This window comes from Physeter macrocephalus, chromosome 7 (assembly GCF_002837175.3).
Source record: "Physeter macrocephalus isolate SW-GA chromosome 7, ASM283717v5, whole genome shotgun sequence".
Classification (NCBI taxonomy): Eukaryota; Metazoa; Chordata; class Mammalia; order Artiodactyla; family Physeteridae; genus Physeter; species Physeter macrocephalus.
In genome coordinates this window covers 19,883,703-19,895,732 of record NC_041220.1, presented here as the reverse complement: position 1 = coordinate 19,895,732, position 12,030 = coordinate 19,883,703, and the positions used below count along the sequence as shown (strand labels likewise).

At 40.8% G+C, this 12,030-nt stretch overlaps 1 protein-coding gene across 3 annotated transcripts in view; it reads right to left on the bottom strand.

Annotated features, from left to right (window-relative positions):
- DAPP1 (dual adaptor of phosphotyrosine and 3-phosphoinositides 1) overlaps positions 1-12,030 on the bottom strand; it is a 62,973-nt gene that overhangs the window by 24,433 nt on the left and 26,510 nt on the right. For all 3 annotated transcript variants that reach the window (XM_024126604.3, XM_028491679.2, XM_028491680.2), the window contains exon 4: positions 788-918. In XM_024126604.3, coding sequence (XP_023982372.1) covers positions 788-918 — 131 coding nt within the window. The remainder of the gene's footprint in view (positions 1-787; positions 919-12,030) is intronic.

The window sequence follows — 12,030 nt, the reverse complement described above, 5'->3', positions numbered from 1 at the left end:
TTTACAATAGCCAGGACATGGAAGCAACCTAAATGTCCATCAACAGAGGAATGGATAAAGAAGATGTGGTACATATATAGAATGAAATATTACTCAGCCATAAAAAAGAACAAAATAGTGCCATTTGCAGAGACGTGGATAGATATAGGGGCTGTCATACAGAGTGAAGTAAGTCAGAAAGAGAAAAACAAATACCGTATGCTAACACATATATATGGAGTCTAAAAAAAAAGTGATTATGAAGAACCTAGGGGCAGGAAAGGAATAAAGACACAGATGTAGAGAATGGTCTTGAGAGCATGGGGAGGGGGAAGGGTAAGCTGGGAAGAAGTGAGAGAGTGGCATGGACTTATATATACACTACCAAATGTAAAATAGTTAGTGGGAAGCAGCTGCATAACACAGGGAGATCAGTTCGGTTCTTTGTGACCACCTAGAGGGGTGGGATAAGGAGGGTGGGAGGGAGACGCAAGAGGGAGGGGATATGGGGATACATGTATACGTATAGCTGATTCACTTTGTTATAAAGCAGAAACTAACACACCATTGTAAAGCAATTATACTCCAATAAAGATGTTAAAAAAAAAATCCTATCACTATCACATTGTAATTTTTTACAATTTACCCTGTACCGGATGAACTGAGTCATAGGCTTCGAGCCTTATGTTCCTTTCCAACTTTTATATCCCGAGTTAGAATTTTTATGTGAACAAATGTATTTTTTAAAGTGTGTAACTGTTACCGCTTTTAGACAGTGAGCCCTGTGGGTAGATTGACGGCCACTTACAGAAGGGGCAGTGAGCACGAGGTCGTTTTCTGTTCTTCCCGTCTGCATTGCTGTGTGAACCCGGACGGATTCATAAATGGATGGTTCTTCCACTTTTCTTGGATAGGGATGTTTCAGAACAATCAGAGTGCCTGAATAAACACAAAAAACCATAAGTAGAATCCCCAGAAATTAGGTCCAAATGCTAACAACTGGATAACTGTGGCTGAATTGTAAAGTCTCTTGTTTTTTCATGGATTCACTTTCTCATTTTCTCAACATGTATCGAGTACGAACCACATGCCAGGAACTTAAACAGTCATTGGAGATACAAAGTGGGATGAGACGATATCTGGCCTCCTCATGCTGCGACAGAGCTAGCAATGAACATAGTCATTTAACTGAACGGGGTGATGAGACCAACGTCGGCCACGTGAACCAAGCATGCTGGGAGCCTATGGGGTAACTGTGCTTTTTAGGTGAGATGTCACGGGTGGCAGGGTAGAAAAATTACCACAGAGACAAAAAAGGTCATGCATAAGAAGAGCCTTTCTATGGAATGCTTCAGAAACACTTTCCTAGGGGAGGCAACACCGTTCTAGACCTTAAAGCTGTAACTGGAGGTTTTCCAGGTGGGCTTTGCAAAAGCCATGCAAACAAAACTAATCAAATACTCTGGGTATAGGAGGATTTATTCCATTGCCCTACTTCTCACTAGTTTCAGAACAACTTGCAACAAATCAGTGGACCTGAAAAATATGAGCTCGTAGCATTTTCCGTCGTATCTCCTACCACCCAATAAACAGCCGGAGGAAATGAAATCTTTGCTTTTCTTTAGTGAACATGAAGTGAATAGGCTGGGGCTCCTGTGTGATTACCTTCACTTCCATCTGGAGGAGGGGGTCCCGGCAGCAAAAGGGTCCCCCCAGGGGCCAGGGATTGGGAGCTTGGGCGAGTCATTCAGAGGGCTGAGCGCTTTCAGCTCAACATTGACATTTCCCCCTTCTGCATCCTTCCCTTTCCCCAGTCAATCAGTCAGTCAGAAACTAGAAACTGACTACAAAAAGACTAAGTTAAGGGTTTTCTCCCCTTTGCTATGGCTTCTTGCTTTTTAAATTTCACTCAGGTCTTTTATACGGCAGGCCCAGGATTGTACCAGACACCGGGGGAGATGCAAAGAATTCAGTAATTCATTCAACAAATATTTACTGAGCTCTACTAAGTGCCAGGCACTTGTCTAGGCCCTGGAGATACAGCAACAGACAAAGGAGATGGAGCGTCTGCTCTCATGGCAGGGGAGACAGAAAAAAATTTGAAAAAAAAGAATATGTCAAGTGAGAGAATCGTTATGCAAACCCTAACAGAGCAATGTAAAGGAACAGAGAGCAAAAAGAGAGGGTTTGGGGAGGGTGGTATTTATATCAGGTCAGGGAAGCCTTCTTTGACAGGGTGACAGAAAGCTCATAGAAAGTATAGACCTTGAACTGCAGTAAGAAAGAGACAAGGAGGAAAGGAAAATACCTCCTCTGCAGTTAAAAAGCCCTTAATAATAATGATAAACCTACAAACAAAGCAAAACCTTTCTATGAGGCTTGAGTACATACAATGTACTGACTGCAAAAACAGAACGGTGCTTTCTGATACCTCGGCCCAGATAGTGCCCTGCTGTAAAGTGAAAAGGAGCATTGAGAGCAGCCAAAAGAGGGCTCTAATCTTGGCCCCAAAACAATACCCTCCTCCTCTCTCTGTACCCAATTCACCTCAGGAACCCTGGGAACACAGTGAAAAATGGCTTTTGCAGTTATCAGATGCTCCAGTACCCCTCATGCACATTGTCTGTACTGCCTTTTGTCAGTGTGATTCTTTCATGAGAACAGATCCAGTCATATCAGGATAAGGGGCCAGTTACAGGTTTACAGTCATAATGAAAGCAGCAACACCTAAATCAAGAGCAGCCGTTATGCAGGCTCAGGGGCATTGTGGATGCAGCTGTGACATGGCAGATGCTTGGTGAATTTGGGGCTGGCTTCTAAGTGACCTACCCCAGAGAAACACCTGGAAGCAACCTAGGCATCATGGAAACAGCAACCATGGCCACTCAGCACCTGTTGACTTTGGACATTCTATCACAAGCTTCTGTTTCTTCCTCTGACAAGTGAGCATAATTACACTTTCTTCATGAAGCTGCTTTAAGCACCAAATAAAGAAGTGTTTGTGAAAGGATTATAACAATGTTCAATGTTGTTATGCTTTGATATAGAGTATCTTTAAATCCTTGAGTGAAATTCCAATGAGTGCCATCTTTGGGAATGTGGATTTTAAAATAAGTTAAGAAAGACCTAAGTGTAACGATGTGCTAAGAATAAAAATGGCAGTAGTTTAGTAGGCACTGACAACATAGCGCTAAGACAAACAGGTGCCTCTTAAACACTTCATCTGACAATGGAGGAGAGGGGGACCGGAGCTCAGGGCTCAAAGCAGCTCACAAATAAGAAAAAAATGTGAAATCCTGTACTTCATCTTCAAAGTTGATGCTAAATTATCATCCTATTCCAGATGCTTAATATGAAAATAATATTTTAAATGATGCCCTAGAAGGATGCACCTGGTCAATCCTCTGTCCTTTTGCATAGAACCAAGCATACCCCAGGTATATGCCTACCTGTACAGGTTTCCTATTGCAGCTGTAACAAATCGTCACAAGCGTAGTGACTTAAAATAACTCAACTTTATTATCCTACAGTTCTGGAGGTCAGAAGTCTGAAAGGGGTCTCACTAAAGTGAAAGTATCGGCAGGGCTGCTTTCCTTTTGGAGGCTCTAGGGGACAATCCATTCCCTTGCCTTTTCTAGCTTCTGGAGGCTGCCCGCATTCCTTGACTGGTGGCCCCATTCCTCCATCCTTAAAGCCAGCAACAGTGGGTCAAGTCCTTCTGATGCTGCTATCTCTCCAGTTCTCCCTCTTCTACTTCCGTCTTATAGGACCCTTGTGATTACAGTGGTTGCTCCTGATTATCCGGGATAATCTCCCCATCTCAAAGTCAGCTAATTAGTAGCCTTAATTCTATCAGCAAACTTAATTCCCTCTCGCCATGTAACGTAACATTCACATTTCCGGGGATGGATGTGAATGCTTTTGGGGCGGTCATTATCCTGCTTTCCACGGTATCAGTTTCTGGGAGGTAAGCATAGCCATAGGGGCCCATTGTGCTGCAGTGTAAGGATCTCTGAGCCAGGGTTGCTGCCTGAGCCTGCAGTGACGTAACCACTTGGTACTGTAAAGCCATTGCCTTTCCAGCACGTGCATTCCCAAGCCCTGTGAGTCCCTTCAGAGCAGGTATGGTGCCAAATTTATCATTGTATCCCTACCTCCTGATAGAGTTTCTGACGTAGGGAAGGCTTGATGAGTGAACGGATGAATGAATGCCACAGTAATTCAGGTTTAAGGCAGGGAAGAGCCTGAGATGAACCAGGCTCTTCCAGGTCCATGATTACCCTGGTCTGGGGCAAGGACAGGACAGGACAACAACTCCAAATTCGGCTCTCCAAATCTCCATTGGGGGGACCTAGATTCTATTTTGAAAACTTCCTCTGAAGTTTAACCAATGAATAGCTAAGCTAAGGTAAATGATATTGAGTCAACCAGGAAAGCAGAATTGACAACAGAGAGATATTAACTAGTAAGACCATGAATGAGGCTAGATTGAATGGTGGAATGAAGAAAATGACAAACTACTTATAAAATGATAACTTCCAGGACTTCCCTGGTGGTCCAGTGGTTAAGACTCTGCGCTTCCAATGCAGGGGACATGGGCTCGATCCCAGGGCGGGGAAGTTTTGCATTCCACATGGCGCAGACAAAAATAAATAAATAAATGAATAAAATAACTTCTACTGATAAAAATATGGCCTCTTGAGAAACAGGTCTCCTTAGCCAACTATTCTGCCCAAGGAAGGGCCAATATATGGACTTCCTGGCATGGCTGCTAGCCTTACAATGATTTCCCCTTTTGTAGAAATCGTTCCATCCCCTTACACAGAAGTAGACCCCAAAGACCCTGGCCCTCCTCCACAAACACCTAACCTGGACACACTCATTGGACCAATCCCGGGATCTGCTTAGTCACTTCTCTGGAAAAAAGGTCCACTAACTTCAGTTTCTGAGTTCATGAAGAAGACTTGTTTCCTGCCTTTGACATGAAAGCTGGTTTCAGAAACACTCAGTGGAGGTACGTTTTTGAGATGATCAGAGCAGGAGGAAGGCAGGCATTTCAATTTGCTGAAAGCTACAGAGTTGCCATGATCGCTGGGCTGATTACTTACTGTCTCTTGTGGTTTAGCTTGCCCTTAAATTCTGAGCGGATATACGAATATTTTTCCAAAAAATTCCACTTTTCTCCCTGTATCCTTCTTTTCCTTTTTTTTTTTTAAATTCAGCTAGCCAGTCAAACGAAACTTATCTAATGTTGTCATTTGCAGTCAAACGAAACTTATCTAATGTTGCCACCACAGACTCATTATATAAGTTCCACCCAAGGTTCAAGACAGCACAGCTGGCTCCATAAGAGAGAACTCTGGGTTAGTGATATTCAGACGAAATTAACCCCAGGACTTGGTTTGAAGATTCAGATAAAAGGCAACAGGAGACATGGGCTGGTAGAGGGAGAAGAGACACAGATCTGCAACCACAGGTTGGAATGCTCGCTGTTAAGTTTCACTTCCGTTTCTGAACTACATGAAGGAGGAGACTGCTGTTTCCTGCCTTTGACATGAAACCTGGTATCAGAAATGCGTGGTGGAGGTATATTTTTGAAGTGATCAGAGCAGTATTGAGGCACGTATTTAAATTTGCTTTGGCTGAACTGTAACTTATAGGACACCTACTCAGTGTGTAATACTATGAGATTGCATTGAAGGACTCCTTATCTTGTACCCCAGCAGGAATTCAGAAAAAGAGTAAGGGCAGTCTCAAGCCTTAGGCATTGGTTTGATATCTAAAATAGAGAGTAGGGCAGGGCACATATAGCTCCTAAAAAGAAAACTTTTGCTTAGAATATTTCTTTTATGCACTAAAGCTAGTATTCAATACTTACTCAGCCAGGTTGCCCACCTAGGCTGTAAGATGTTTGAAGGCAAGGATGATACCTGTTTGATCACTGTGTTATCAGTGGCCAGCAATGCCCAGCTCATAGCTGGCACTCCATACGTATTTGTTAATTATGAATTAAATTAAAGTAAGATTATATCCATCCATGTTTTATTATTGCCCTCAGGTTCAGAAAACAAGCTTTCCAGCTGGCGTATGCATGGTGGGTTCCTCCATCTCCTCCCACCAATGGCAAGTGACTTTCTAAGGGGGTTTATAAGAATATTTAAGATCTTTCTCTTTTCTTCTTTGCTACCTTTTCTGCAAATAAACTTGAGCTCATCATAAAAGGGGGCTAGTAAAACCACATTCATTTATAGATGAAGGGATTTTAATATTGGTTTTAATATTAAAAATATTAAGAGAAAAGAAATATACTGAGGTAGGAAAAGAGAAATATACTGAAGTAGGAAAAGCAGACCAGTTAGCCAGAGAAAAAGAAGAGTCTGTTAAACAAGTCAAATCAGATCACTTTTTTGGAGTACTTGATTCTACCTTTCAGATGAATGCACTATGGAACTGGCTTAAAATTTGAAGAGGACATCACAAAGATCTGATAAACACTAATCCAATTGTCCCTAAACCAACTCTTCATGATATGCCAAAGAATATACAGCTCTTGCATATAATTATTGGAATAAATTACCATAAAAGGGCTTCATTAAATAACAGTAATAATGAGTAAGTATTTATGCCATGCTAAGAATGATTCTAAATATCTTACATGCCTAATCTCATTCAATCTTCACAGCAAGTCATTAAGATATCAACTATTACCATCAGCTCAGTTTTATAAGATGATGAAACTGAAGCTCAGAGAGGTCACATAACTTGCCCGAGGACACACAGTTAGCTGATACATGGCAAAGGCTGGAGTTAGAACTGGGAGTTCACATATTTACTCATTATACCATACGTTTTTCTCAGCCTTGGTGATAATGACCACCATGAAAACTCTCTACGGCATGTGAAATGTTGTTCTTGGCTACTGTGGGCAAGAGATCACATGTACAAATCAAAATTCAAAGAGGTGGATTCTTTAAGAGGCAGCTTGAGGAAAGGAGAGGAGAGTTTTTGCTTCACCCTTTCTCACCAGGTCTCAGTTTCTTCATTTGTAAAGGAGAAATGAAATGGTCTCTGAGCTCCCTTCCAAATCCAACATTCTGTAAATCTAGTTAAAAGCACAGGCCCAACTGAAGGGCAAGAAATATTAGGATGCTTAGTAACAAAATGTTTATCCTGTTTCTGCAAATGTACAATATTCACTTGATATACTTTAGTCCTGATGTCATTTTATTTTTGCCTCTCATTTTTCTTTTCCTCCGCCTTCTCTTTAAACTTTAAATTTTATTTTACCTTACTGTAATGATGTAGGCTATTTTATATCCTTTCTGGAGAGGCATGAATGAGATGGGGCTAAGTATTTGGGGGATGTTTCCTAGTCAGCTTTTTTATGTTTTATGATTTCCTAGTATAATTTCTCCAATGGCAATTTATGTAAATAAATTACGAACAGCAATAAACATGAAGACAGAAGTTCAAATTGAGTCACATTCTTTAGAACAGTGGCTTTATATCACATACCAAAAATATTAAAAGTTTTAAAGAGGCTGAGGACTAAAACATGTATTGTAGGCCTGCCATATCCTACAAGCATTCTGTTACATCATGTGGCAGGGATTCTTCCCATCCAAATCCGTTCAAGGCCATGCTGTGATGTGGCAATACTGTATTGCAGTGTCACTGTGACACCAGTTTCAGGAGAAAGCAAAATGAGTGGAAAGCACACACACTTTAGAACCAGTTAGCCTGGATTCCAGTCTCAGCTCTGATGCTTTCTATGTGTGCAGCTTGGGCAAATAAATTAAAATCTTTGAGTTTTTATTTCCTCATCTGAAAATGGGACCACTTTACACATTATAGTGGGTGGTCCAGAAGGTTCAATAACTTGGTATATGTGAAAATATCTAGTAGCTTACCTCAAACTTAGTAAAACTCCACAAAGATTTGTTCCATTCTCTTCCTTGCCTGCTTTTTCCTTTTTCAAACACACCTCATCTACAAACCAAGAAGATTTGGCAAACAGAAACTAAAGAAGTGACTCTTGGTTGTGGTTTGGCAACATTCCAAGTTGTCACCAATTATTTTCAGAAGTGTCACATAATTCTCAAATTAAAATTAATTTTAAATTAATTATTTTAAAATGCTGTCTGGGTAAAATGGCTGGTGTCGCAAAATAAAATAACAACTGTAGCAGTTATTAAAAGGTTGGGAATCCCCACATCAAAACAAAAAGAGAAGTGGAAATTTGACGTTTAAGAAAGAACCAGATAGGATCTTCAAAACTGAGAACCAATTACTATAAAGGGTAAGCACAAACACAGCACACTTGACTTATACCATATTTTTTCATGCTAGTTAGGGGATTAAAGTAACAACACAATAATTCCTATAATAAATTGTACAAGACAATTTCATGTACAAAAGTATTGCAATATAAATAAAAGGAAATGGGAAAGGCAATTTTTGTTTTAATACTATTTGGACATTTAAGCGTAAAGATAAATGGTGTCTACATTTTCCAAGATGACACTCAGTCAGTTACAAGAGGATACAGTAAAAATTAACAATGGACCAAACATAGTCATACTAAGAAAAGTCTCAATTTTCCAAATCTCTTTGAGATGAATTTAGAAGCCTTGTACAAATATGAACAGAAGTTTTACATAACATCTTTACTATAACAAATGAAAGGCAGAGTCTGAATCTGATCATTACTGAGCAAACAGACAATGCAAATCATTTTCAAATTATGCTTTGTATACACTTCGGAAGTAAAAATTAATTGTCAGTAGCTTGCTAGCTGAGATGCTGCCATGAAAGCTGCAACGCGGGCTTTGGTAATGGGATACCCACCACAGAATGTTGTGGATAATGATTAGCATTTATTCTTTTAGGTGCTGGGACATAACAGGGAAAAAGAACTGACAAAAATCCCTTTTCTCATAAAGCTTACCTATGAGTGTGAAGGTTTTAAAAAAATAAGTGAATTAAAAATATGTTAGAAGGTAAATGGGCCATTGAAGAGAGTAAAGCAAGTGGGTACATTGTATATATCTCTGTGATATACTTGGGACATGACTGGGTTTTGAGAATGAGAAATAGCTGAAGAGTGTTTATGGGTATTCATAATGAGAAATTAGAGTGAACGGAAACTTTAATGGAGATTAGAGAGATTAAATGTAGATTACAACAAGGGAAAGGGGAAATTATAATAAAAAAAGTTAAAGTTGTCAGGAGGGTTAGATCTTGCTTACAAAATCTTCATTCTTTAGCTTAGGAGGCAGAAATCCTGGAAGTTTAAATAATAGGAATAAAATAGGAAAAAGAAATCTTAAAAGAGTATTCATCCCTTCAGGTTAACACTTTTACCTATCCGGAGAGCAAATATTTTCTTACGACCCAGGACCAAGAATTCTGGTTTCACTCTACTGAAGACATTAAATAGATATAAAATTGTAAGGCAAAAGGGTACGGTTGTTGTTTATTTGGACATCTTCTCTGTTGCCCTCACAGGTGATGCCATTCCTGCCGGTGAATGAGTGTGAGAAAGTCTCTCTTAAATAAACTCACTCCCCAGGCCCTGGAGGGTGAGGCTGGCCTGAGTGGGTCTGGGCTGGTCTGCAGAGTGGCCTGAAATACCCAGTTCTAGTCCTTCCCATTCTGGGGATCTGGAGGTCAGAACCCTGGCAGGGCCTCATCCATCGTGCCGACAAATGCTTCCCCTGATGATCCTTAACCGAACAAAAACTGTAATAAGAATTTACGCTTCATCTGACGGTGAAGAAGGAATCATCAGCCTGGAGGCCTCCTGATCACAGTAAGCCAATTCTTTTTAAATTTTTAAATTTTTAATTGAAGTACAGTTGATTTACAAAGTTGTGTTAATTTTTGCTACACAGCAAAGTGATTCAGCCATACATATATATACATTCTTTTTTGTATTCTTTTTCATATGGTTCATCACAGGACACTGAATATAGTTCCCTGTGCTATACAGTAGGACCTTGTTGCCCATCCATTCCATACATAATAGTTATTTATCCATTCATCTGTCGATGGACATTTAGGTTGTTTTCATGTCCTGGCTATCGTAAATAGTGCTGCTATGAACACAGGGGTGCGTGTATCTTTTTGAATTATAGTTTTGCAGGAGCCAATTCTATTTTTTTTTTTTTTTTTTTTTTTGCGATACGCGGGCCTCTCACTGCTGTGGCCTCTCCCGTTGCGGAGCACAGGCTCCGGACGCGCAGGCGCGGCGCCCATGGCTCACGGGCCCAGCCGCTCCGCGGCACGTGGGATCTTCCCGGACCGGGGCACGAACCCGTGTCCCCTGCATCGGCAGGTGGACTCTCAACCACTGCGCCACCAGGGAAGCCCAATTCTATTTTTTAATTGACGTATAATTGATGTACAGTGTTGAGCCAATCTCTGCTGTACAGCAAAGTGACTCAGTTATATATATGTGTATGTATATATATATACACACTCTTTTTTAAAATATTCTTTTCCATTATGGTTTATCCCAGGAGATTGGATATAGTTCCCTGTGCTATACAGTAGGTCCTGTTGTTTACCCACTCTAAATGTAATAGTTTGTATCTACCAACCCCAAACTCCCAGTCCATCCCTCTCCCTTCCTCTCGGCAACCACAAGTCATTTCTCTATGTCTATGAATCTGTTTCTGTTTCATAGATAGGTTCATTTGTGCCATATTTTCAATTCCACACATAAGTGATATCATATGGTATTGGTCTTTCTCCTTCTGACTTACTTCACTTAATATGATATCTCTAGGTCCAACCATGTTGCTGCAAAATGGCATTATTTTGTTCTTTTTTATGTCTGGGTAATATTCCATTGTATATATGTACCACGTCTTCTTTATCCATTCATCTGTTGATGGATATTTAGGCTGTTTCCATGTCTTGGCTGTTGTGACTAGTGCTGCTATGAACGTAGAGGTGCACGTATCTTTTTGAATTGTAGTTTTGTCTGGCTATATGCCTAGGAGTAAGACTGCTGGATCATATGGTAGTTCTATTTTTAGTTTTTTAAGGAATCTCCATACTGTTTTCCATAGTGGCTGTAGCAGTTTACACTCCCACCAACAGTATAGGAGGGTTCCCCTTTTCTTCAGGAGCCAATTCTTTCTTTCTTTCTTTTTGGCTGTGTTGGGTCTTCATTGCTGCTCGCCAGCTTCTCATTGCAGTGGCTTCTCTTGTTGCGGAGCACGGGCTGTAGGCGCAGGGGCTTCAGTAGTTGTGGCTCGCGGGCTCTAGAGCGCAGGCTCGGTAGCTGTGGCGCACGGGCTTAGTTGCTCCGCGGCACATGGGATCTTCCCGGACCAAGGATCAAACCCGTGTCCCCTGCATTGGCAGGCGGATTCTTAACCACTGCGCCACCAGGGAAGCCCCCAGGAGCCAATTCTTAAATGAACAAGAAGAGATCTGTTTTTAGAAGATGGAATCAGTTTCCATTCACTGTTATTCACAGGTCACACTGCTGACTCTGTGACTTCCAAGGACCATCTGGGCTTAAAAGCCATCATAGCTTCAGCAGGTTATCTTGTCTCCTGAGGCCTATTACTCCTAGAGGGCATAATGGAAGCTCATATGTCATGGGTTTTTCCCCTTGCTCCAGATTTGCTGGCTTTGCCTTCAGCTGGCAGGGATAGATAAGAGGAATATTTCAGAGTTACTGGGATCTAACTCAAGAGCTGGAAGCCAGTTTGTCAAGTACGTATCTATCAGCACCCAGGATCTGTAGCAGGGGTTTAAATAGCAGCAAATTCCCAACTGGGTAATGAATAGAACAGAGGAGAGGCAATGGAGAGCAAAAATCTCAGTTTCCTAAGTTTTATTGCAATAAATAAAATAACAATTATAGTGATGATAAGGCTACAGTAATTTTCAGCTTTTTTTTTTAATTTTTGAATTTTATTTTATTCATTTTTTTATACAACAGGTTCTTATTAGTCATCCTTTTTTTTTTTTTTTTTTTTTTTTTGCGGTACGCGGGCCTCTCACTGTTGCCGCCTCTCCCGTTACAAAGCGCAG